Source organism: Ursus arctos, unplaced genomic scaffold (assembly GCF_023065955.2).
Source record: "Ursus arctos isolate Adak ecotype North America unplaced genomic scaffold, UrsArc2.0 scaffold_24, whole genome shotgun sequence".
In the NCBI taxonomy this organism is placed as follows: Eukaryota; Metazoa; Chordata; class Mammalia; order Carnivora; family Ursidae; genus Ursus; species Ursus arctos.
The window spans coordinates 34,378,755-34,405,746 of NW_026622919.1; the positions used below are offsets into that span (position 1 = coordinate 34,378,755).

At 36.0% G+C, this 26,992-nt stretch overlaps 1 protein-coding gene across 3 annotated transcripts in view; it reads left to right on the forward strand.

Annotated features, from left to right (window-relative positions):
- Window positions 1-26,992, forward strand: part of USP32 (ubiquitin specific peptidase 32) — a 197,259-nt gene that overhangs the window by 146,728 nt on the left and 23,539 nt on the right. For 2 of the 3 annotated variants that reach the window (XM_026517507.4, XM_057317667.1), the window contains 14 exons: window positions 1,425-1,527; window positions 7,256-7,451; window positions 9,533-9,708; window positions 10,259-10,399; window positions 13,965-14,124; window positions 17,418-17,572; window positions 18,467-18,548; window positions 19,368-19,442; window positions 20,133-20,271; window positions 20,525-20,630; window positions 22,141-22,314; window positions 23,039-23,213; window positions 23,879-24,030; window positions 25,865-25,976. In XM_026517507.4, the coding sequence (XP_026373292.2) occupies window positions 1,425-1,527; window positions 7,256-7,451; window positions 9,533-9,708; window positions 10,259-10,399; window positions 13,965-14,124; window positions 17,418-17,572; window positions 18,467-18,548; window positions 19,368-19,442; window positions 20,133-20,271; window positions 20,525-20,630; window positions 22,141-22,314; window positions 23,039-23,213; window positions 23,879-24,030; window positions 25,865-25,976 (1,946 nt within the window). The remainder of the gene's footprint in view (window positions 1-1,424; window positions 1,528-7,255; window positions 7,452-9,532; window positions 9,709-10,258; window positions 10,400-13,964; window positions 14,125-17,417; window positions 17,573-18,466; window positions 18,549-19,367; window positions 19,443-20,132; window positions 20,272-20,524; window positions 20,631-22,140; window positions 22,315-23,038; window positions 23,214-23,878; window positions 24,031-25,864; window positions 25,977-26,992) is intronic. The other variant, XM_026517508.4, reaches the window with a different exon arrangement.

The window sequence follows — 26,992 nt, forward strand, 5'->3', positions numbered from 1 at the left end:
AGGAAATAACTGCCTAATGTATAATTGCTCAGTTGGGATGTATGAGAATGTTTTGGAGAAATACACATAGCATAGAAGTGACTATTTTAAAGCATACAATTCAGTGGCATTAGTACGTTCAAAATATGCAACCAATGCCTTATGTTATGAATTTCTCCTCCGTAAAAACAGATTTTTTTAAAATCACAATGTGATGCCACTTCACACCCACTTGAACATTTATGATAGAAAAGATAGATAATAAGCATTGCCAAGAATGTGAAAAAACTAGAACCATTATACATTACTGATGGAAATGTTAAATGGTGCGGCCAATTTGGAAAACAGCTTGCCAGTTTCAAATTATCAGGTGTTAGATGGATAAACAAAATGTGGTGTATACATACCTGTGGGATACATGATAAATAGTATTTGGGGGGCTCAGTCAGTTAAGCAGCCGACTCTTGATTTTGGCTGAGGTCATGATCTCAAGGTCCTGGGATTGAGCCCTGCATCGGATCGAGCCCTGCATCGGATCGAGCCCTGCATCGGATCGAGCCCTGCATCAGGCTCTGCTCTCAGTGGGGAGTCTGCTTGAGATTCTCTCCCTCTTCCTCTACCCCTCCCCCCACTCGTGCTCCCTCTCTCTCTTTCTCAAGTAAATCTTTTTAAAAAATAGTATTTGGAATGGAATAACAAAGCACAAAGTAATGATATCTGCTACCATGTAGATGAGCCTCAAAAACATGGTAAGTCAAAGAGGCCAGGTGTAAAAGATCATGTGTTATATTATTGCATTTATATGAAATGTTCAGAAAGGGGAAATTTGTAAGAGACAAAAAATAGACTAGTGGTTTCTGGGCTGAGGTTGGTAACATGAATTGACTTTGGAGGTAATGGAAATGTTCTAGAATTGGATTGTTGGATTGTGGTGATAGTTGCACATATCTATAAATTTACCAGAAGGGGCGCCTGGGTGGCTCAGTCGTTAAGCGTCTGCCTTCGGCCCAGGGCATGAACCCGAGCCCCGCATCAGGTTCCCTGCTCCTCTGGGAGCCTGCTTCTTCCTCTCCCACTCCCCCTGCTTGTGTTCCCTCTCTTGCTGTCTCTCTCTCTCTGTCAAATAAATAAAATCTTTAAAAAAATTAATAAATAAATTTACCATAGTCATTAAGTTATATTCTTAATTCAGGTAAATTTATGTTATGTAAATTATTCCTCAATAAAGCTATTTTTTAAAACACTGGGTACGAATCTTGATAGTGGTATTATGACTCCTGAAATTGACTTATCATTGTTTCACTAATTGAAACTATGGTAGTCTCCTGAGTATATCTGTGTCAGGTTTTTCCTTTGTAAAAATTTCTACTGTTAACTGCTGGATGTGCGTGTGGTCATCTGTTTCATATACCATTTGATGTACTGAATTTCTTTTGTATGTACAGAGGATGGTTAGAACGAGAGAGCAGGTATGGTCTGCAACCAGGACACAATTGGTTTATCATCTCCATGCAGTGGTGGCAGCAGTGGAAAGAATATGTCAAATATGTGAGTATGATTCCCCTTTATCTGTATATTTCATAGGATTTTCAACTCCCATCAGACTTTGTGTGACTTCTGGCCAGTAATAAAATGCTTCAACGTAGATAAGGATTCGAAGGGAAAGGAAATGAATACCTATGTGATACTTCCATGGACCAAACTCTGTGCTTACACTTCCACATACATTTCCTCCCTTGCAGCAACTCTGTGAGGAAGGTAATAATGGACATGGGGGTGCATGCATATGCGCCTTACGTATCTCAATTAATCCTCACAGTATCCCTGGGAGGAAGGTGGTATGAGCTCATTTTATCTGTAATGAACCTGAGGCTGAGATTAAAGGTAACCTGAATACAGGGTAGAAGTTCCGGGATCAAATCTAAGGACTGACTTTTAAGCCAATGGTATCTCAACCACATCATTTACAGTATCCTTCATTTATTCACCTTTTTCATCAAAATGTTGAAGACCCTTGGTGAGAAGTATTGATTTTCTTTTTAAAAAAGTTGATTTCAGGACTAACATTAGAACTCAGTTTCTAAATGATAATCTGCCATTGTTCCAAATAAAGAGTTCAAAGAGAAACTCTCATTAGTGAATATTCTCATCTTACTTAAAACAGAATGGATTTTTTTTCAGCATGAAAAGACTCAGAGTAATGCCAGGAATCAAATTTCTTCATATTTGGAGAGCCAGTTGATATATAGACTCATTGTCAGTTACCAAATGATCACTAACCTGATTATTTGATTTATATATTTTTTCTGTATGTCCTTTTCTGTCATTGTTTATCAGAATATAGACTGTTTACATTATCTACTTCATTATTCTGCCTGGTTCTTTTTCTATTTTGCAGAGTTAATATTGTGTTTTCACATATAAAATACATTAATCAATGTTGTTAAAGGAGTAGAAAAGTAGGCAAATGACTTCAGACTTTGTAGGTAGATAATGATGGTGATTGTAAGCAGAAAATGAAAACATTGAGGTAAAGCATCACAGTCTATTTTGAAATGCTTTTTGTTCTTTATGTTCTTAGATTGGCCTTAGAATGAATGGTTATTAATGTTCTACTGTCTGCAGACTCAAAGTTAACCTCATTTTGTGTTTTGAAGTATTTGTTTCCTGTAGGAACACAGTAGAGGTCTTTTTCTTAGCTGCACATCCCTTATAAACAGACAGAAGTGCACTGCTGAGGACACAAACCTGATTTGACCCTTTTGTGTATTAAAAGAATTAGTGGAGGGTGGTAAGGGAGAGATGTGGAGGGGGAAATCTACACTTAAGTGTCATATTCTTTCCACTGGGCATTCTGTATTATTGTCTAGTATGTGTCTGTCAAATGCAGACTTTAAAGTTTACTTTAAAATGAAACTGGTTAGGGGCATCTGGGTGGCTAGTCAGTTAAGCATCTGATTCTTGATTTCAGTTCAGGTCATGATCCCACGGATCAAGCACCGTGTCGAGCTCCCAGATCAGCAAGGAGTCTGCTTTTCCCTCCCTCTGCCCTGCTCATGCTCTCTCGCTCTCAAATAAATAAATAAATAAATAAATAAATAAATAAAATCTTTTTAAAAAAAATAAATAAATGCAAATCACTTTTTAAAGAAGTGACATCCTTGGCCTTTTGTCTGTAAAATGAGATTAAGAACAGTTACCTCCATCACAGGTTGTTATAAAGGAGTTGATACATGTTAAGCATTTTAGAACAGTGTCTGGCACATAGTACTCAATAAGTATTAGTTAATAGTCTGAGAAAACAGTATAGGATAATAGTAGTGAGCTTGTACTCCCTGTGTTAGAGTCCTGGTCCTGCTACTTGTGGTATGACCTTGGACAAGTTACTTATCCTCAGTTTCCTCATACAAACAACCGGTTTAATAATGATACCTGTTTCAATAGGGTTGTTACAAAGAATTAAATGAATTAACATATATGAAGCATGTAGCCCCATGCCTGGCAAGTAGGACCCTATGTAAAGTTAAAGGGAGTAATGGTAGTAATACTAGCCGTGTTTTTAGCAGCAGTAGCAGTAGTAATTAGTGATTTATATTTGCCTTTCCAGTATATATGGCAATTTTGGCAAATGCTTTGTTTAAGAAAAATAAATGGATGTTTTTAATGTGTTGGATAATTTCCTCTGGGCTTAGTCTGCCCACCTAGTAAGATATCAGTTAGCTTTAGTTAATGTCTCTTCATAAAATGGCGTATTTGCTTATGTGAATTACTAATTGTCTATGAGGGTAGACTGTATCTTTCAGGCAGTAGCATGCCTAGGTAGAGACTAAGGGAGCAGGAAAAATAAGCAGTCCTTTCTTAGAAGTGGTTTGCCTCAGATATGAATGATTGACTTGAGTTTGAATATTTGATCTGCTCATGGGATCTGTTCCTTCTTTAATGAGCCAAAGTATGTGAAATCTCCTTTTGCACAAATGTAAATGGGGAGAAATGGTGAAATCTTTTCCGTTTGTCATCATTGTAGTATATATTCTTGTCTTCCCCCTATTTGAGAACTGAGGGAGCAGCTCTTAGTACTCATGTACAGATTTTGCTGTTTATTATGTATTATTGGTTGTTATGTGACTTTGGAATTAGAAAGTCCTTTAAGCACTTCTCTTTTCAAAGTTTACAGACAAAGCCTCTGGAGGACCCTTTAGGTTTTGTAACTGCACAGAGTTGTATTGGGCTATTACTTTATTACCTGATCTAGATTTCTAGAGTTCAGGTCTCTTGATTCCTACCTTAGAACTTTCTCCGTTGCTCCATACTACCTTCCATTTTTCAAAAACCAACATTGTAGACTAATGAAATATAAAATTGGCATAACTAGTAGTTGTTTAAGTTCATTAATATTTGTAGTATACATATGCATAGAAAAAAGTAGCATCATTACTGATAGAGAAGAAGGTGAATCCTGGCACTTATTTTGGAACATCATTAGCCACTGATACAACTCAGAAAAAATCATGACATGCTCAAAATAGAAATATATTAAAGTGCCATGTAGCCCTTTTAAGAATCATTGACTCAGAGGAGGAAATTTTTCACCATCAGTGAAACTTTACCTACCTGGAGACCTATCTTCTGAAAACACAGGATAGTTGCTAATAGTTCCAGAGCCAGAAGTCAGTAAAACAAAACAGGACCCTTTGACATTTAAGGGGAAAAAGTTTCCAGGAGCAACTGGAAATAACACTCAGAGCCAGTGACTATGCATATGACCATTCATGGTTTGTTTAACATGTAGAAGGAAAGTAGTCATAAGATAAGTCTACCGAAAATGTTGACAATTTCACTGAAAGCCAAGGGTGGAAGCAATGACCTGAAAAACAGGGCAGAGAAGGGGAAAGAAGAAAGAACCTAAGTAGTGGTGACAGTTTCAGACAGTGCCGGACACTGAGAGCAGTAGATTCCTAGAATAGAAAAACAAGCCAGACGGAAGATAGACCACTCTAGTTGGAACATTGGAAAATAAGTGAAGAAAAGCCTTTATTCTCTAAAAAGGGTATCATTCATTGCGCTATGTTAAAAGCATACAGTATAGTGTGCAGTCACTGGTGACAAAGATTGCAGTCTCTGATAAGCTATTACAATTATTCTGTTGTTGAATTACTGTAAAACTTTAACAGATTTAATGCAAGGTAATATTATTATCACCCCGTTTCCTTACCAAAGATCTGTAGATTTCATCCTAAGGACTAAGCTGTCCAGAATAAGAAATAAGAATGGTTTCATGTAAATTTTCTTTAGAAATATAGGCTATATATGAGATTTCCAAACCCTGGGGGCCTGGGTGGCTGAGTAGGTTAAGTGTCTGCCCTCAGCTCAGGTCGTAATCTGGGGTCCTGGGATTGAGCCCTGAGTTGGGCTCCCTGCTCAGCTGGGAGTCTGCTCCTCCCTCTCCCTCTGCCCCTTTCCCCCTCCCCAGCTTGTGCAGCACTCTCTCTCTCTCTCTCTCACTCTCTCACACTTTCTCAAATTAATTAATTAATTAAATCTTTTTTAAAAAACATTTAAAATACAATTCCAGATATTTCTCTTTGAAATTCTGTTAAATGTCAAACTCAGAGGACAGCTTGAAGGAATTTTTTTTTACTCAAGTGGAATTAAAGGAGACCCAATCTTCCGCAAAATATATTACTACATCTTTTTTAAAAGTAACTTATAGTGCATAAACAAACTTAAAATGAATGGAGAAATGAATATAAATTTTAAAAAGAGTTGCCTGTCAAGTCCACATGATTGTTATGTGGACATCATTTAAGTTCAAGAACACTTGTAGCAAAAATAAAGTGATTTTTCTGGAGGAAATGGAGGTGACCTGACAGAAGACCATATCTCTCAAGTTATTCTTTCAAAATGGCTGTCTTATTAGTTTTACTCCATCTTTGTAAGAAAGAAGCACATGACCCAAAAGTTCATTAAAATCTGAATCTTTCTAAAAAGCAAGTTCAGAGCAAGTAGTACATTCAGTAAGAAATCAGTTACTACAATACTCTCAGCATTTGGAGCACATTATGAAAACAAAGGTATGAGACTATAATCCTCACTAGGGCAGTGGTTATCAATTTTGACTACATAGTAGGATCACATAAAGGCCTTTACGAAAAAGAAAGAAAAGAAATACCTCTGTTTCACTCCAGACCAAATAAATCAAAAAGCATAATTGAAAAAAGATTGAATTAATATAAATAAGTCCTCTTGTTTACTGAAAATTTCTTTTTAAACTTAATTTAAATTGAATCCATTTTTGTTGGTATGGACTCAATGTCAGAAAAGCTGTGATAAGATCAATATTATCTTTAAGAAATTGCCATGAAATCCACACACTGAAGGCCAAACATAGAATTAGTAATATAAACTACTCAAGCCTAATATACCTTTCTACTTCTTTGGCCATAGGTCCTTTTGGTTCTGTTGTCCATACAATTTTGACTTTTTTGGTACATAGTCTAATTTAAAACTGATGGGGGCGCCTTGCTGGCTCAGTCGGTAGAGCATGCAACTCTTGATCTCAGGGTCATGGTTTTAGGGTCCACACTGGACGTAGAGCTTACGTTAAAAAATAATAAATAAACAGGGGCGCCTGGGTGACTCAGTCAGTTGAGCATCCAACTCTTGATTTCGGCTCAGCTCAAGATCTCAGGGTTATGAGATTGAGCCCTGTCTCAGGCTCCACACTTGGCAGGTAGTCTGCTGGGGATTCTCTCTCTCCCTCTCCTGCTGCTCCCCCCAACGCCCCCACCCTGCTCCCCTCTGAAATAACAAATAAATAAATCTTTAAAAAAATAAACAGGAGCTCCTGGGTAGCTCAGTGGGTTAAGCCTCTGCCTTCATCTCAGGTCATGATCCCAGGGTCCTGGGATCCAGCCCCTCTGCCTGCCGCTTTGCCTACTTGTGCTCTCTCTCTCTCTCTCTGTCAAATAAATAAATAAAATCTTTTAAAAAAAAAAGATTTTAAATAAATAAACACATAACGTACATACATCACTCACTCACTTTGTGTCACAGAGTCCTTTGCAGAATGTGTTTCTAGTCTGCCTTATCAATTGTATTTATACACACTCTTCCCCTTGAAAAAACTAAAATTTAGTTAAACATTAAAATGTTCTTAATTGGCGGTAGCTAACTACAGGATTAGAAGCAATAGATAATTTGGGATTAATTTTTGAAGGCTGCTTAGTTCTTGGATTATTAAATTGTACCTTTTAATCTCTGACTTCATGATTTTTAGGATGCTAGCCCTGTTGTAATTGAGCCATCATCTGTTCTGAATGGAGGAAAATACTCATTTGGAACAGCAGTACATTGTATAGAGCAGAGTGAAGATAGAATCGGAGGAGGCAGCCTCAGTTCTGTGAACACCACAGAAGAGAAATTTTCAGACAATATTTCTTCTGCATCTGAAGCCTCAGAAACTGCTGGCAGTGGTAAGTATGGCTTGTTTCCCATAAAGTTTATTCAGGGTCACTTCTTAAGGGAGTATACTTTGTCAGAGAATGTGCTTTGTAGGATATAATCAGGCTTCCATTCACAGAAATAAGTTTTGAATGAAATCGTCAATTATAAAATTCTTGAAGATATCAGTAGCTTTAAAAAGAGAAGCTCTTCTATATTTACTTCATTAATCTCTCAATTTGAAAATATGTTCACTGTTGGGGCATTAGGCTGGCTCAGTCAGTAGAGCACGCAACTTTTGATCTTATAGTTGTGGTTCAAGGCCCACACTGGGCGTGGACCTACTTAAATAAGTTCATTTGTTTAAAAAAAAAAAAAAAAAGGAAAGAAGGAAGGAAGAAAATATTTTCACTCTTTTCGTTGATTAAAGCTACTTTTCTCCATATTGCCGTTAAATTATTTTGTCAATAAATTTAGATTTGGAAAAACAGTTTTTGAGAAAATTTAGAATTCCATCTCCAGGACTCTCTCTGCCTTCTTTGGGTTAAATATCAGATTCTACAGACATTTCAGGCTGGAATTGGGGGATTATTTTGTGAAATTATTGAGAAAAAGTCATAATGCTTCCCATAATCCCCTACAGTCCTTGGTACCTACCTAAAACTCAGTGTTTCTACACATTTGGGAAAAATGCTTTGTTTTTATGGTGTAGCTGAGTTGAGCTGATCCCTCTGCTGATAACAGTGACAGTACTCTCTACCTTACTCTGTTATTTCATCTTTGAGATCCGGCAAATTGGACAGAGCTAGCATCTTCTCTACAAAGTTCTATGTAGAATCTACTCCTTCTTGTTCCCCATCTGACATTACAGCAGTCATTCAGCAGCCCTAGAAGTTCTGTCTCTGATGAGCTTTAACACCAAGATTATTTTTAACATTCTTTAAGGTCCTTTTTGATATGTGCTTACTCTGACCTGTGCTATCCATAGGCTGAGCAGTGCTGCAGACGAAAGGTTTAAAGTGACTGATGACTAGGATGTTTACCCGATTGATGGCTAGAACAGTTAGTCTATAGTTCAGAGTTGAAATGCCTTAAAATACTATGGAGATTCACAACTCTTATTATTTTTCTCTGTGTATTTTTCTATTGTTACCTGGCATGCCTTCCTTTGAAATAAATTTATTAAGAAACAATTCCCTCTTTTCTGGCACTCTTCTGTTTGAGTTCTTGTTTTAGCTCCTTCCCTTTGGTTTAGAGACTTCTTATGACCAATTTAATAAGAACACTTGGAATGTGTTTAGAAGTGGAAAAGAAGAATTAAGGGCGACTGTATGAGAGCCCAGCTATTTGGCCATACTTCTTCCTTTTCTGTCAGAGGATGTATAATTCTTATGAATTATTAGATATTTTAGGAGGCTGGCCAAATGTTCATTTGGTAACAGTTTGGTGGGTTTTTGTTTTGTTTTGTTTTAAGATTTGTATTTATTTATTTATTTATTTATTTAAGATTTTATTTATTTATTTGACAGAGATAGAGACAGCCAGCGAGAGAGGGAACACAAGCAGGGGAGTGGGAGAGGAAGAAACAGGCTCATAGCGGAAGAGCCTGACGTGGAGCTCGATCCCAGATCGCCGGGATCACGCCCTGAGCCGAAGGCAGACGCTTAACCGCTGTGCCACCCAGGCGCCCCTGTATTTATTTATTTTAGAGAGAGAGCATGTGAATGGGGGTGAGGGGGCTGGGGGCCAGAGGGAGAGGGAAAGAAAGAATCTCAAGCAGACTCCATGCTGAACTGAGCCTGGAGCCAGACATGGGGCTGGATCTCACCACCCTGAGATCATGACCTGAGCTTAAGAATCGGACACTTAACCGACTGTGCCAGTCAGGTGCCTCATTTGGTAACGGTTTTTAAAGTGTTAGGCTAGGTGTTGTCCAGAAGGATTACATGTATATTTCCTATCTTCTGCCGAGTTATCAGAATCTTACACTGTACTGACATGCCAACGGAAAAAATAGCATTAATCTAATACATGGACATTGAGTTCATATCTTCACACCTATTTATGTATAATAACTAAAAATAAGGAGATTCCATCCTCTTTTCCCTTACAGGCTTTCTGTATTCTGCCACACCAGGGGCAGATATGTGCTTTGCTCGACAACATAACACTTCTGACAATAACAACCAGTGTTTGCTAGGAGCCAATGGGAATATTTTGTTGCATCTCAATCCTCAGAAACCAGGGGCTATTGATAACCAGCCACTAGTAACTCAAGAACCTGTAAAGGTAGGTGATATGATATCTACTTAAAATACTTCTCTTTCAGTGGCAAATAAATTTCATTCTAGAGGTTTTAACTTATAGCATGACATTCGTACATTCATGGTTCATTAAATTAACCTGTTGTAGATGGAAATCTCTGCATAGTATATTTCTGTGAGGGTATTTTATGATTAAGTAATTGAATAGAAGCAGTGTAATAATCTTTAGAAATATTCTTACTTAGGACAGCTACTGTGAAGATGTAGTTTTATGTGTATGTGAAATTTTTTTTCCAAAATAATATTTTCTGTTGTTGGAAAGAAATCTGTGAAAACCAGCCATATTTCCAAATGTTCCAGTGATTTTTCAAATGATTTGCCTTGAGTTCTCTTGCTTAAATAATTTATTTTGAAAGTTAGAAATAAAAATCTCTTTTAGAAAATTATTTTCCAGTAACATGAAACTGAGTAGTGACATATGTGTGTGTTCTCCTTTGTCTAGATTTTGTTAAAACACAAGAGACTGTAATACTAAAAATATTAAAAATCAACATTTGTATTACATTTTTTCTAAGGCTACATCACTAACACTAGAAGGAGGACGATTAAAACGAACCCCACAGCTGATCCATGGAAGAGATTATGAAATGGTCCCAGAACCTGTGTGGAGAGCACTTTATCACTGGTATGGAGCAAACTTGGCTCTACCTAGACCTGTAAGTATAACCAGTGGTGCTTTGTATAAGGAACAGTCCTAGTTTGCGTCTTCCATTACTTTTCTGTATGAATCTCTCGATCCACAAATTAGTTCTTACTTATGGCAGCAGAGTACTCAGTACCTGTAAATTAGTTGAACAAAATTTAGGTCCCTTTACTTTATTCATTCATTTATTCATACATTTACCAAGCACTGTATTAGTACCAGCTCTACAATGATGTGCCTGTGGGAGTGGGTGGCTTACATGGAATGAATAGTCACTGGACTAAATAAAGTGAAGGGATTGTGAGGCTAGGCTATTAAATAAGTCATCCATATAAACGCAGACTTTAGGAGAATGGTAGGGCTTAGGTGGAGCAGAAGTCTGAGAGCCGGTGCCAAAAATGTCAGTGAATATAGGGGAAGTAGGGCAGTCATTACTTCTGAGACTGTTATTTTTATTAACCACACAGGCATCCAGTTAGGGATTCATTCATCCCATAGTTATTGGTGGATTTTTGTGTTTTGTGTTTTTGAGGGAGGGACACAAAAATGATGATAACAGGATGATAAAAGGAATCCAAGGGAAGTGAATTCTGATTGTTGCCATTACTAGGATGAGTCATTCAGAGCATAAACAAAATACTGTAAAAAAATTTAAAAGACTTGAAGTATATAATATCAAAATATTAGTAAGTTAACTATACCTTATACTGTTGAGCTTATACAGTAAACAACAGGACTCATTCCCTGAATACTCTTTGCATTGTCAATGCAGTAAAATACTTTGTAAGAAGGTTCTTTTTGTAGATCAAGAAACACTCTCCCTCACATAATGTCCGAGATAGAACTTTCTTATGCCAGAAAAGTTTACATAAATGATATAACAGTAACTTAAATCACTTCCAAATAGAATAAAAGTCTGTTCTAAAGCCTTAGTCTGTAATTTTGATGTTGATTTTGACTTATTAATAATTACGTTTATTAAAAATTGTGTTTAAGTTGGAATCAGGAATTTGGGCTTTGTATTTGTTGGCTCCAAAAGGTTCCTACTGTATTTGGCATCTGAACTCCTAGAAGATACATATAGATACGAATATAAATAGATACATATATGTATGTACTTTATTTATTGGGAGGTGGGGTAGTCCTTCAGTTAGTCACTTAATTTCTGGGACTTTCCAGCTCTGTGTTAATATTCTATATCTGGGAATATATCTGGGAAAATGTTGTGATAATTGTGTTTGACATATATATAGTTTGATGTATTAGAGCCTGCTGGATTTAGATTACCAGTGTTCCAGTCTCTAAATCTTATCTCCCTCCTCTGTAAAGTGGTGATAATAGTATCTACTTCATTAGAGTTGTTTTGATAATATAAATAATACATAGGATTAGCATAGCATCTGATTTATAGTAAGTGGTCAATAAATGTTGACAGTTGCTAATACCATCATTATTATTAAATGAGTTTTTTCAGAGCCTCACACAAGGTCATGTTTTTTACATTGACGTCAGACAAATATTAAAATAATTTTACTAGATCAGGGATGCCTGGGTGGCTCAGTCATCAGGCGTCTGCCTTCGGCTCAGGTCATGATCCCAGGGTCCTGGGATCAAGCTCCGTGTTGGGCTCCCTGCTTAGCGGGAAGCCTGCTTCTCCCTCTGCCTCTGCTTGTGTCCTTCTCTTGCTGTGTCTCACTCTGTCAAATAAATAAAATCTTTTTAAAAAATAAAATAAAATCTTACTAGACCAGAGCTGCATTTGCTGGCTTAATAGAATTTTTTCATCTCTAAATATGAGACATTTGCCTGATTGCAGGAAAAAACGCTGCAAAAAAACACTTAAAACATGGTGTTTTCAGGTAGAGAATACGAAATGTATTGCCATGGCAAGGTAAAAAATAAATCTTTCACCTTCATACTTACATAAGTCATACTATTTATTTAAAAATATCTTTGGGGCACCTGGGTAGCTCAGTTGATTAAGCATCTGACTCTTGATCTCAGCTCAGGTCTTGATCTCAGGGTTTTTTACAAACATGTGTGATGATCTCTTTAAGGTAAATTCTTGCACATGGAATTGCATCTATTGTTTGCCAGTTGTCACTGAGGTTAACAAGTTCAAAGACAAGAATAACTAATATGTAAATAAATACGTGTTTTTGTATGTTTGTGCATAAGAATTTAATTTGAATTTTTCACAAAATCACTTGTTATCTTGGCAAACAAGATACATACTATAAAAACTACTTCATTATCAGTTCAGATTCTGCCATAGGTATGTTTTCATGTAGCCTGACAACTACCAGTACTGTATTATTAATCTTTCCTCAAATCATATTAAACTAAAATTATAAGAAACTATGGTTGGCTTTGTAGTGGTTAGTGCATCTAGAAGTGGACAGACTTCTTCTAGCAGTCTTAGAGGAGAATACCAGGGAGAGCCCTTTTACTGCTTATCGTTTAAGTAAGATTTGAAAAAGCTCCCCAGTGGAGCTTTCCAATGCCATACCATAGCGTATCAGAATATGCGAACTACTTTTAAGAAAAAGTCCTAAAGGTTTGGTTTGTAGCCTTGTTTTCATTTGGTTCTTACTGCCCCCTCTTGTTATTGAAAAATACTCTATTGCAGAAGACATTGGTTACCTGGGGCAGAGGGAAATAAAATAAAACTTGATCGCTTGAGACTGTTAAAGATTATGTAGGGTTTTATGTTTTAAAGTATGTTAATCCTGCTATCCTTTTAGATTACTAAATTGATAATGTTCTACTCTTAAAACTCTTAGAGCAATATTTTTATAATGAAATATTTTCCTGTGTCTTTGGGTTAGCAAGCACATTATTGGAGAGGGTTACTGAAAAATCCTGTTTCAACATGAATCTCAGTTTTGTGCATCCAGTGTAATTGTTTTAATCATAGACAAAAATACATTGAATAAACCAATTACAGTAGAACATAGCAGATTTTTATAGGAAAACACTTTTATCCTTACTGCTAATATAAGAAATAAGATTTTAAGCAAATATATAATACTCTTTATATGTGTTAAGGAAACAAGGTATTTTCAGATGATGTCACTGATAAGGTTTTATGAAAAAAGTACGTTCATAAATTTCTGAGAATATTGTAAATTGCTACACTTTGGGTGGCAAAGTGACTTAGATAGTTAGTGATATGGCCTTCCATACTTTTTGACTTATAACTCCAGTCCTAAGAATTTGTCCCTTAAAAGACAATCGTTTATATACATGAAGTATATAAAAGTGAAAAGAATTATAGTGTGAAGTTAATAGAATTATAGGTAATATTTCGGATTTTTCCCCTTAATTTCAGTGTTACTTGCGTTTAAATAAAAGAGGAGAAAATACTCACCAGTTCTAATCTTGGAAGATGGATTTAGGACCAGAAGGCTGAGAGTATTTAAACCCATGTAATTTAAATCTATGAATCTCTGTAATCTAACAAGTATAGGTAGTGAACCTATTGAACATTTTAGTTTAAAAATAAATCTCAGAAATTCGATAAAAAATGTTTTGTTTCTTCTTTTAGAGTAATCACATTATATCTTTTATAACAACAGGTGATCAAGAATAGCAAAACAGAAATCCCAGAGCTGGAGTTATTTCCTCGACATCTTCTCTTCCTAAGACAGCAGCCTGCCACTCGGACACAGCAGTCTAACATCTGGGTGAATATGGGTATGATGAGCCTGAGAATGTTTCCTCAGCATTTACCGAGAGGTAACTTAAGAATGCAGCAAGAATACCATGCATTTCTTTAAAAACAAAAACAACCAAGTTGCTCAAAGTCTGGTGCCACTGTACTAACACATATTCCCATCTACTTTCATACAGAATCAGTAAATCTGTGGGGCTTAGATCTATGGTCATGCGCAAGACTAGATGGGGTAGTGGCAAAGTCTCAGCATCAAACTGAGAATTATTTCCTTTTCTGGTTTGTAAACAGACAAAGAAAATAAATAGAATACATTTCACATAGTTTTTTTCTTTGAAAAAAAGCCATTATAAATTATTTGTTTGCCTGAAGTTAGAATCTGCCAGTTAATGCTTGACTGGTCTTTTCGGCTCCACTGAAATTTCTGAAAAGTAGTTTCTTTCACACTATCATATTTTTGTTTATTTGTTGGTGTTTTTTGGGACTCTTTTGGCAAAACATGATACTTTTCTCATGCTTGGTCCTAGGAGCCTTTTAAGAGGCAGATAATATAAAGTGAAAAATATATTTTTGAAAATTAAAATGGCACATTTGCTTTGAAAAACTTCAAGCCTATCAAAATGACATATAAGTTCCCATTTTGATTTCTCTGTGAGGTTAGATTTTATTAATGGGCAAGACTTGCTCTGTGCTTTTGCTGTGCAAATATTTGACATTGTTCTTCAGCAGAAATAATGAGTTATCCATTTACACAAAGTCTGAGACTTTGTGTAACAATGCCAGAATGTTATTAATATAACTTAGGATGCAAGAACTACCTATGAACCCAAACCAACCCTATAAGTGCCATTCGTCCTTTGAAATCAAATAGATTTTTATGTCTTCCTTAAAGGTTATATTCATATAATATATGGAGATTCTTACACATATTGTTTGGTAAGAATTATAGCAAAGCATTGGCTTCTGCCTCACCAAACTTTGTCTTTGGGGAAAATGTCAAAATCGAGGAGCAGTGAAATAGAATCACTATGAAACATTCTTGATTTAATTTTCCATTTAATAAAAGTATTCGCCTTGCTTCCGTGGCACCCATAGCATATATCTTTCTCAATTCTCTTTGAAAGATAACATGAGAGGCAAGATGTGTTGTTGCGCTTTTAGTAAGTATTCTTTGTAACTCTTGTGCTGATCCTAGATTTTTGCTGCTTCTGTAAATTCCACTAGATTTGTTGATGCTTATTCAGAAACACAAAATTATGTGTAATAAGTGGCTGCCTGCTTAATGAGCTATGCTATAAAAACTGTCTAGAGTTCAAATAAATTTCTTATGTGGCTTAAGATAATAGAAATTGACTTGGACACTACACTTGCAAATGCTTCTGAATCCTAGAACTGGGTAGTTATGCTCCAAATTTATTCTTAATTTGAAATTTTATTCCTTACTAATTAGTTCTGAAATCAATCATTAATCGTTTTGAAGTTTATGAAAATATGCTTTCTTGCTGTAATCTTATAACTAATCCTCTGATGTATAATTGGAAAAATTTGCTCTTTTATTTTCTCTTAGGAATTATCTTTGCTTGCTGATAATAAAAGATTTGCTAGGCTATGTGTTTAAAAATTGAACATGGTTGGGTTTTGTTCTGCCATAACATATTTTTCATCTTTCTCATTACTCAGTGTATTAGGACTGTTTACTGACTCTTCTGTTACTTTTGAAGTGATGCGTGTACAAACTGTGACACAGTTCACAATGACTTAAACGTAGCCTTGTTGATAGATAAGGCTACAGGGTCTTTGTTTCTTATACGGTTTTTCAGCCTATTTTAGGTGAGTGAATTCTTTTTGGAAGCTCTTAAAAAAGCGGATGATACCAATACTTTTCTCTGCTTTGTTTAGTAGGTGAAGACTCAAAGGCATTTAATAAGAGGAAAAAAAACTAAGTCTCCATCGGATGGGTGGAAAATTACCTGGCATGTATAATTGTACCCTGGATGGATTATACTGATATGCTAAGTTTATTTTTGTTTTGGGTTGGTCAGTAAACTATAATCTCCTATAGCTAGAGAGGACTGTTGTAAGCTACAGCTCTAGCCTGGGTTTTTGGCTGAATAGTTAACCAGGGTTTAGTTGATTGTTTTAGCAACCTATTTTTGACTTCCATAATCTCTTATGACTTTATCCCCCTTCTCTTTTGAAGCATGTAGTTAAACTTGATATATTCTTTCTTTGCTTCTCTCTCTTTCCCCTTATTGCCATTCTTTTTGTTTCTTGAGCCTTCTTGGAATTCAAGATCATGTCTGCTGTCATCTTACTTTGCAGGCAGGCCATATGGTTTTCCCGCCTCCTACTTTTTCAGCAGGGTAATTTTTTTTTGTCATGGGAAGGTTCTTAGTTTCATCTTAAACTCTGTTTGGCCATTGTAGAGTCTATGCCTATTTAGAATTTTAAGTAAAAGTTTTTTGTGTAATTGTACTACTGTGCCAGGTGATTGGGGCACTTAATTACTGAGAGTGATGGGATTAGTAATTCAAAGACAGTTTATTTTAAGAAAGTGGGTCAGGTTGTTAAATAATAAAAATTCAACCAAATAAATTTTAAAGATCTAATTGGCTTTATTAATAGATTTATGAACCTGGCAGCATCCCTTCTAGCAAGTAGAGGGGTGCTCCCAAGAGCTACAGGGGGGAAAAAAAAGGTTTTTAAAGGTAGAGAGGGAGTGGAAAAAAGGAAACTATTCACAAAGTTTCCATTGTTTTAGGCAAGGTCTCAGACCCTCTTAAAGGGAATGTAGGGGTCTTTAAATAAATTTCCTCGTACTGACCGGGAAATTCCCATGTTGACTGGTTAAATAAAGGTTTCATTTCTAGGGGTTTAAAACTGCAGTTAGGTTAGGTATTAAGTCTTGGTTTACTGACTTAGGGCTTTAACCTAAGCGATCCCATTTTGGGCCAGTGGTTTTCTTTTTAACAAATCCAGTTCTCTGTAGAATTCAAATCCAATGCCATATGGTCTTCCCCATTCTTACATTGAATATTGATTTTGCTATTGAGTGTGACCCTGCTGAGGGCAGCCAAGATACCAGTGTCAGTCGTTGATACTTGCCACTCTTTCTTGGGATCCACACACTGCCTGTTACTTGGGCCTCTGGTTTCATTGCTCTTCCTTTCAAAGTTAAGGCTTTGAACTTACTTTAACACAGTTGGTCTCCTATCTTCATTTTAAAGCTTCTTAATTTATAAAATTATTAAACCTATAACTCTCATTTCTCATCATTATTTCCTAAAGCAGTCATTGCTGAGTGGGGTGCTTTTTTTTACATCTACCTTTTTCCTTATTATGATTACTGTGACCATAGGAAATGTACCTTCTCCGAATGCGCCACTAAAGCGGGTCCTAGCCTATACAGGCTGTTTTAGTCGAATGCAGACCATCAAGGAAATTCATGAATATCTGTCTCAAAGGTTACGCATCAAAGAGGAAGATATGCGCCTCTGGCTCTACAACAGTGAGGTAAGTCATTAACTGTTGTAAGGTGACTTGTACACATGTTGAAAAAATCCAAACATTACAAAAGTATACAGTGAAAATTCTTCATTCTCATCTTCTGACCCCTATCTTCCATCCTTCTCAGAGGTAGTGCTATTAATTGTGTATCTGTTCTTCCTAACATATGCAGTATGCTTTCAGATTATACTCTGAAATTGGATCATAAGTCGTTTTAACCAGTTCTCTATTCCGTTGTTCCCTCTTCATATTGTCCAGTGATCACCATTGAGAGGCAGTATAGTATAATAGTTAAGAGCACAGTTCCTGGAGCCACACTGCCAGGGATTAAATCCTGGCCCTGCCACTTGTTTAGTTGTATAACCCAGCGCAAGTCACTTAACTGTCTCAATTTTCTCATGAGTAAGCGGCCGACATAATAGTATCTACCTTAGAATTAAATAACTGAATTTTGTGAGCACAAACAAAAACATGTAATTCTACTGTAGGACTTTGATTTTATATTTTTGGTTCCTGGTAAGTTTTATCTTGATCATAAGCATGTTTACTGAATTTCATACTAGGTACTAAAGAAAATTCCTTTTGTGTAAGTGCTTCAGAAAATCTAAATCTCAATGAATTTTGGTTTGGTGTGTGATGAGTCCTCTGATCTCCCCAAAATTCTGTTATAATTTTGTTTTAGAGTCATAAAGTATTTGTTTATGAAGTAGACATTGTTTTTCTTTCATTTTGCCACCTAAATAAGAAATATTTCTGAACAACTGTAATATGCCAGATATCTGTCAGATGAGTTATGGAACTACAAGGACATGTTTAATTGTTTTAATTATCATTTTTACTTCCTTTTCTGTTTCAAGTTTAGTAATCAAATTAACAAAAACATTCCTCCTCCATACACAGAATTACCTTACTCTTCTGGATGATGAGGACCATAGATTGGAATATTTGAAAATCCAAGATGAGCAGCATCTGGTAATTGAAGGTACAAGATGGAAGCTGCATCTGTATTAGATTTTAGGGAAAGAATTTAAAGATTTAGTTAATAATCTGTTTTATAATTTTTCTGGCTATTATTTGATCATTATATTCTTTATGGTAAAGAAAAACCATCAAGCTCTTATGTAGTCCTACATACTCTCTAGATTGCTTTAAAAGAAAAACAAGTCTGCATTCATTGGTTGGCAAGGAATGGAAACATTGGGTAGAAACAAGTGAATTTGGTTATAAGTTTACAAAATTTCAACCTGCCTTTTTGAGTTTGAGTAAGAAAACTAACTTTCTGGCATAGTCAGTGGCAGAGGCTTTCATTAGTCATCAACACTGGTCACTCACCAACAGAGTTTACTTGTATATTCACACATAGATTTACACACAGGCATGGGCATGTCACCGAAAACTTAAAATGTATCTTGTCCTTTGAAGATTTTTGGAAACATTGCAGGCTGCCTTTGTATTAAAATGGATTATTCTGACAGTTGTCACAATTTAAGAAGGAATTGTGATAATTCTAATGCATTAAGTTTAAGAGCTTTAATTACTTCTATAGATGTTTGAGTATAATTTTAATTCAGGTAGGTAATTGAGGGAATAACTTACTAACGAATTCTAATCAAGTGACTATAAAGTCCCCATATAAAGAGTTGGAATGGTTTCAGAATCAATTACTAAAATTAACTCAGTTTTTTTCTGTTTCTGATTTAGAAATAAGAACTCTTTTTTTTTTTTTTAAACAGAAGCACTTGTGAGTGGGTGTGATTTGAATGGATTATAAATTAACACATTCCTCTCTCTGTCTTTCCAGTTCGCAATAAAGATATGAGTTGGCCTGAGGAAATGTCCTTTATAGCAAACAGTAGTAAAATAGATAGACACAAGGGTAAGTTTCTGGTTAATAATCTTTAAAGAGATTATTTTAAAATTATTCTTTTTTTCTTTTCTCAACTATTGAAATCTTAACTTTTGGCTTTCTAGTTCAAAAGTGATTACTTTTCTTTTTCCTGGAGCATCAAATTTTTTTCTGACCTTGAAATTAAATCATTTATATATTTTTAAAGACATAATACTAGGGGAGAATTGTTTGAATTCTAAAAAACTTTTGTAGCAGTTAAAGAGAATCATTGCTAGTTTTAGATCACAAATGAGCATGGATTATCATGATTGCCAGTGACACTGCCTGAAATACCTTCTCTACTTTAGCATTCCAAGACCACATAAAGAAGTATTAGTTCCATTTAGCTGATTAAAAAAATTATAGAAATCATTGCATCGAATACAAGTAACCGTTTGGTCTGCCTGCTACGTCTTTTTTTTCTTTTTAAAGATTTTTTTTTTAATGTATTTATTCGACAGAGATAGAGACAGCCAGCAAGAGAGGGAACACAAGCAGGGGGAGTGGGAGAGGAAGAAGCAGGCTCCTAGCGAAGGAGCCTGATGTGGGGCTCGATCCCATAACGCCGCGATCACACCCCGAGCGGAAGGCAGATGCTTAACCGCTGTGCCACCCGGGCGCCCCCTGCCTGCTACATCTTACTATGGTTAGGCTTCATTCTCATATTGTTTGTTACAGTTCCTACAGAAAAAGGAGCCACTGGTCTGAGTAACCTGGGAAACACTTGCTTCATGAACTCAAGCATCCAGTGTGTTAGTAACACACAGCCACTGACACAATATTTTATCTCAGGGAGACATCTTTATGAACTTAACAGGTAATATTTCTTGGTTCATTGCCCTCTCTTTATGACTTTGATATGAACCCACTATCACTCTCCTCTTTTTTCACCCTGGGGGAAAAAATCTTATCTTATTTGCCCTATTTAGTATGAAATAAGGGGCAAGGGATACTTCTCTTGTTTTAAAAAGATATTTTGATGTGAGAAAATAGATACTAGACATTTCTGTGCCCACGTGATTGTGATTTATGAGAACCTTTGGCAACAAATTTTCCTCTCAAACTTCTAGGACAAATCCCATTGGTATGAAGGGGCATATGGCTAAATGCTATGGGGATTTAGTACAGGAACTTTGGAGCGGAACTCAGAAGAATGTTGCCCCATTAAAGCTTCGGGTAAGCAGATTAAAATAATACGAAAGTCCTAAGCAGTTGTTTAAGTAACTGATTTTTTCTGCATGCTTTTTATGTTTAGCTTTTTAGTTTTAGTTTAACTAACGTGTTTTAGATCTTTCATGAGGCATAAACTAAGTGTCAAATACTTTTACTTGTTCAGATGTATGCAAGATACTGCTGTAGATGTAGTGTTAGGAAATGGTCAAAGTCATATTCTAAATGTGGGATGTCATTCAGTTTACTAATTTATCAAATATCTTCCTTGTGTATGTAGTAAATCTTCCTTTATTAGTCCTTTACTGTTAGCAGTATTCTAACTGCAAGGTGTACCTCTGAGCCTAGTAAATAATACTCAGTACATTTTTAACGTTACTAAGATAATTAGTTCTATCTATAGATTTTTTTTTTTAAGATTTTATTTATTTATTTGACACAGAGAGAGAGCGAGCCAGAGAGCACAGGCAGGGGGAACAGCAGAAGGGGAAGGAGAAGCAGGCTCCCTGCTGAGTGGGGAGCCCAATGTGGGGCTCAGTCCCAGGACTCTGAGATCATGACCTGAGCCAAAGGCAGACACTTAACCGACTGAGCCACCCAGGCACCTATATCTATAGAATTTTAAAAAGCAGCAGAGGGGTGCCTGGGTGGCTCAGTCAGTTAAGCATCCAACTCCTGATCTCAGCTCAGGTCTTAATCTCAGGGTGGTGGAGTTTAAGCCTCACATTGGGCTCCATGCTGGGCATGGAGCCTAATTAAAAAATTAATTAATTAATTAAAAATAAAAGGCAGAAAGAATGTAATTACTGAAATTCATGGATACAAATTTTATATTATATGTAGTGAAGTTAGGATTATTATTTTTAGGATTATTTTTTATCTTTATTTTAAAATAATATAAAACTTTTTAGATTAAAATTAATACTCATAATAGCTAAAAATTTGACTACCTAACCACTTCCAGGCACTATTCTAATTACTTTATGTATGAACTCATTTAATCTTCTAAATAGTCCTAGACTGTAAAGCAATATTATTATTGTCCTCATTTTATGGCTTAGAAAAGTAAGGCTCAAGGCAGTTAAATAGCTTGCCCAAGATTATAAACTAGTTAGTAAGTCCTCATAGTTAAGCACAAGGCTATTCTGCCTCTAATAATAAAAGTTAGGATACAAGACTAGAGAAGTTAACTGTAAAAGAAAACTGTAACAGGAACTTTTTCAATGAGAGTAAATACTTTAATATTTCTGTCCTACCTGTCTTAAGTAATATCTGTGTACCTAAAAAAACTGTTTGCTTATATGTTACTGAATTGCGATACAGTATTGGCCAAAATACCTTTTTTTCCTTGTCATTTGAGGTTAAGGCTAGAAAGAGTTTGTGATTATTCAAAATATATTTGCTGAAATCGAGGCAACATACCTTCTCATAATGCCTCTGAATGAATAATGGGGCATGTTCATTCCAAATTTTATGGGGTAGCAAATAATGAGTTTGATTCCTGTTATATTTATAGTGGACCATAGCAAAATATGCTCCCAGGTTTAATGGGTTTCAGCAACAAGACTCCCAAGAACTTCTGGCTTTTCTCTTGGATGGTCTTCATGAAGATCTCAACCGAGTCCATGAGAAGCCATATGTGGAATTGAAGGACAGCGATGGCCGACCAGACTGGGAAGTAGCTGCAGAGGTTTGTCGGTTTTGAATTTCTGATGTAAGCAATAGATCAAATGTTCTGATCACAAATGTGTGTCGCACAACTTAAATACTAACTAAACTGTTCTGTGATCAGAATTTTACTGTGGAAGTGAAGGAGTTTATATTTCTCTGTTTAATTCCTGTTCAGTAAATACCAAAAAAAGCCATCCTTAATGCAAATTTTAAAATATTGCCTTTTTATATTGTAAACTTTTGGAAAGGGATGTAGGAATAATAATTCAGTAGAACTTGGAGTCCCCATAATTGCTAAAGTAATGTGTACAGTGTGACCAATAGGCATGTTTTATCTGCCTTTTAATGGACAAAGAACTGTAATACTCATCATTGTCACCATGGTAAGAACAAAAAAATTGGATTTGCCATCTGTTTTTAATGTCATATAGGTTGAACAGAAAAAAATCACGTTCCATTCAAGAACTGGTTTTCTGTACTATCTCAGTAGGCGTGGTACAGTTTAAGTTACATATCTGCACTGTAAATTTACAGGCAGAAAGCTTCCATATTTTAGATGAGGATTAAGGATTATGTTCTTTTTTTTACTGGAGTGTTGTTGACATACAATGTTATATTAGTTTCAGAGGATTATATTCTTGACGTTTAAACCTAATAGATATAGCCAATTTATTTGAATTTGTGTAGAAATAATTATCCTTTGAATTTTGGAAAAAAAGTTCTCTAATCTTTTTCCTTGCTAGGCCTGGGACAACCATCTGAGAAGGAATAGATCAATTGTTGTAGATTTGTTCCATGGGCAGCTGAGGTCCCAAGTCAGATGCAAGACATGTGGGCATATAAGTGTCCGATTTGACCCTTTCAATTTTTTGTCTTTGCCACTACCAATGGACAGTTACATGCACTTAGAAATAACAGGTAGGTCAGAAAGTTCTGAAAAACTACTTAACTTCAATATCTTTTACCCTTATTCAGGTAACCTGAATTTGTAAGTATAGTCATTTCTTTATAATGCATTCTTATAAAAATTGGCCAGCATTTTATAATCTAGCAATCTAATTTCAGGCGTAATTTAAGGTTTGAAAGACCTAGAATATAGCTCCAAGTCTTGTGCTCATTGATTCCTCTGTTAATTGCAAACATGCCAAAACCTCTTTAAAATCTTGCAGAGCCATTCACACTTCTGTAGTAGATGAACATCAAAAAATAATGATTTCACTCAGTATCATCACCGAGTACCGTCTATTATAGTTTATATATAAAATAAAAACTAGACTAAGGGGCGCCTGGGTCCCTCAACTGGCTTAGTCAGTTAAGCGTCTGCCTTCAGCTCAGGTCATGATCCTGGGGTCCTGGAATCGAGCCCCACATTGGGCTCCCTGCTCAGCAGTAAGTTTGCTTCTCCTTCTCCCTCTGCTCCTCCCCTTGCTCGTGCTGTCTCTCTCTCAAATAAATAATAAAATCTTTAAAAAAAAATTGTAGACTGAAATGTTTGCTATTTCCAAGTCTCACATACACACACAACAGGAAAGCTTTCAATGAAACCTCCATTTTACTGATAAAAGATGCTTTTTCTTTACTAGTTATTAAGCTGGATGGTACTACCCCTGTACGATACGGACTACGACTGAATATGGATGAAAAGTACACAGGATTAAAAAAACAGCTGAGCGATCTCTGTGGGCTTAAATCAGAACAAATCCTTCTTGCGGAAGTACATGGTTCCAATATAAAGGTAATATTAACTATTCTTTCTGAGAAACCCTTGATTCCATCCTTCAAAGATCACAGTTTTCTTGGGGCACCTGGATGGCTCAGTCAGTTGAGCGGCTAACTCTTGATTTGGCTCAGGTCATGATCTCAGGGTTGTGGGATCAAGCCCTGCGTCTGCCTCCATGGTCAGCAGGCAGTCTGCCCCCTCTTTCTCTGCCCTTCCCCCTGCTGTCTCTCTCTCTCTCTCTCTCTCAGATAAATAAAATAAATCTTTTACATTAAAAAAAAAATCACAGTTTTCTCAATTAATGAATGAGGGAGATGTTAAAACACAACAAAGACTGAACAAAAAAATTTCTCACGTTTCCCATCCCAGAAACCTTAAAAAGGGTTGTTTACCAGAATAAAGAAGTAATAATAATAGTGGCATTTTTAAAGAAGGGAAATACGTAAGTCTAGTACTATCCAAATGGAGTAATCTAGCTATGTCACTACAGTATAGAATTCCCCCAGTGACTGCTGCTCTACACTTTACAGCTCTTTTGTATTACCACACTCACTAGAATTCTTCCTAGTTTAAAATTTTATACGTATTTATATGTATAAATGTATATTTTATACATATTTAGAAATGTATGCTTTTACAGTTTCTTTATGAATATATAAACCTGGCCTTTCAATACACTAAGAAGTTTGAGAGCAAAGACAAAGATGTAAGTCACTTCCTCCAGCATATGAGCTGGAAAAATAAGCAATTTAATAAATATATTGCCTGAAACTAATATTACACCATATGTTAACTAACTAGAATTTAATTAAAAACTTGAAACAAAAAAGTAAATAAATTTAGGTGGTTGGGGGGAATGGAGTAACTGGGTGTTGGACATTAAGGAGGGCATGTGATGTAATGAGCACCGGATGAATAACGGAACTCTGCATCTGAAACTAATGATACACTATATGTTAACTAATTGAATTTAAATAAAATAAGTTTAAAAAAATTTTTTTAATAAAATAATAAATATTCTGCCTACCCTGAACTGAGCTCCAACCATTGGTATTATTAATATTTTATCTTTGGAGTTTCTAAACAAACTCACCTCATTGATGTTTTTCTCATATGTAAAGTAAAGGTAAGAACACTCTGAGGTTGGTGGGGCGCCTGGGTGGCTCAGTCGTTCAGTGTCTGCCTTCAGCTCAGGGCGTGATCCCGGAGTCCTGGGATCGAGCCCCACATCAGGCTTCTCTGCTGGGAGCCTGCTTCTTCCTCTCCCACTCCCCCTGCCTGTGTTCCCTCTCTCGTTGGCTGTCTCTCTCTCTCTGTCAAATAAATAGATAAAATCTTTAAAAAAAAAAAGAGGGCGCCTGGGTGGCACAGTGGTTAAGCGTCTGCCTTTGGCTCAGGGCGTGATCCCGGCGTTATGGGATCGAGCCCCACATCAGGCTCCTCCGCTATGATCCTGCTTCTTCCTCTCCCACTCCCCTGCTTGTGTTCCCTCTCTCGCTGGCTGTCTCTATCTCTGTAGAATAAATAAATAAAATCTTTAAAAAAGAAAAAAAAAGAAAAAACACTTTGAGGTTGGGATATAGATGCTTAAAATGAAGGACAAAACTTAAGGAGCCTGTTATACACAACGTACTTTCCTATGGAAAAGGATAACAGTTTTGTCAGTAAGGTTAGTTTTCAGTCAGTTTATCAAGCTTTCATCTTTTAGTTGTTTGAAAAAAATTATTCAGTCACCTTATTTGTTTTATTGGTGAGAGCATCTAAGACATGAGCTTGTATGTATCAGAGAGATGATTTTCCATTTTATCTGAAATATTTCTCCCTTCTCATGTTACCTCTTTTTCTGTAGAATTTCCCTCAAGACAACCAAAAAGTACGACTCTCAGTAAGTGGATTTTTGTGTGCATTTGAAATCCCCATTCCTGGATCTCCAATTTCAGCTTCTAGTCCAATACAGACAGGTAAGATGAACTAGAGCTCTTTCTTATGATTTTAGCTTTAAATATTGGCCTAAGGGTTTATATTTGTTTGAACTAAGGATATTTGGGCAAGAGAATTTTGTAGGCTGATGGAAACCTGGGTGATCATTTGGCTCAAATGCCTCATTTTTTAGATGAGGAGCCTAAAATTCAGGCAATGTGACGGGTAGATGCTTAACTAAATGTGCCACTGGAGTTCAGATCTCTTAATTCTTTTTATCTGACACTAATATGGCAACAGGTGGTATAAGAGATATATGCTATCAGAAAACAAAACAATAAACACTACTAAAAAAATCTGTTTAGGGTTGGGGTGGGAAATAAAAACAAAAAAAGAATCTGTTTAATACTGCATGTGATTTGATATGGTTATCCATTGAATCTTTTTGACCATATAGTATTGTTTGTCTGTCCTATAATCTTTTCCATCCAATGGAATATCCACTAGTCACATGGAGTGTTGAGACTGAAGGAAATGCATTTTTAATTTAATTTAAATTTAAGAAGTATCTTTCATCATCATTTGTAACAAATGTATCACTTTGGTTTGGGGGGTTGTTGCTAATGGGGAAAGCTTTGCATTTGTGGAGACAAAGGGTAAATGGGATATCTGTGTACCTTTCCTCTTTAGTTGCTGTGTACCTAAAATGGCTCTAAAAAATAAAGTATTTTTTAAAAAGTTAAAAAAAGACAACATCTAGCTAAAGACTCCTGTATTTGAACATTTTTAAGAGAATGGAGAAATGAATTTGTAGAAAGGAAAAAGAAAACAAAAGAAACTGTGTGCAACAATATGGTGCTGATAAAGGTTCTTGCAAAAATTTTACTTTTACTTTTCAGAAAACTTTCCAGCAGTTACTCTAGCTTTGTCATTTAGTCTTAAATGTGAGTTATAGAAGTAAAATCTGCAATTAAAATCTTCCAGTCAGTCTAGAATTATTGTTTGAACTATGATATCTCCTCCTTTGCTAAAAGAGACTACTACAGTGGTCTGGGTC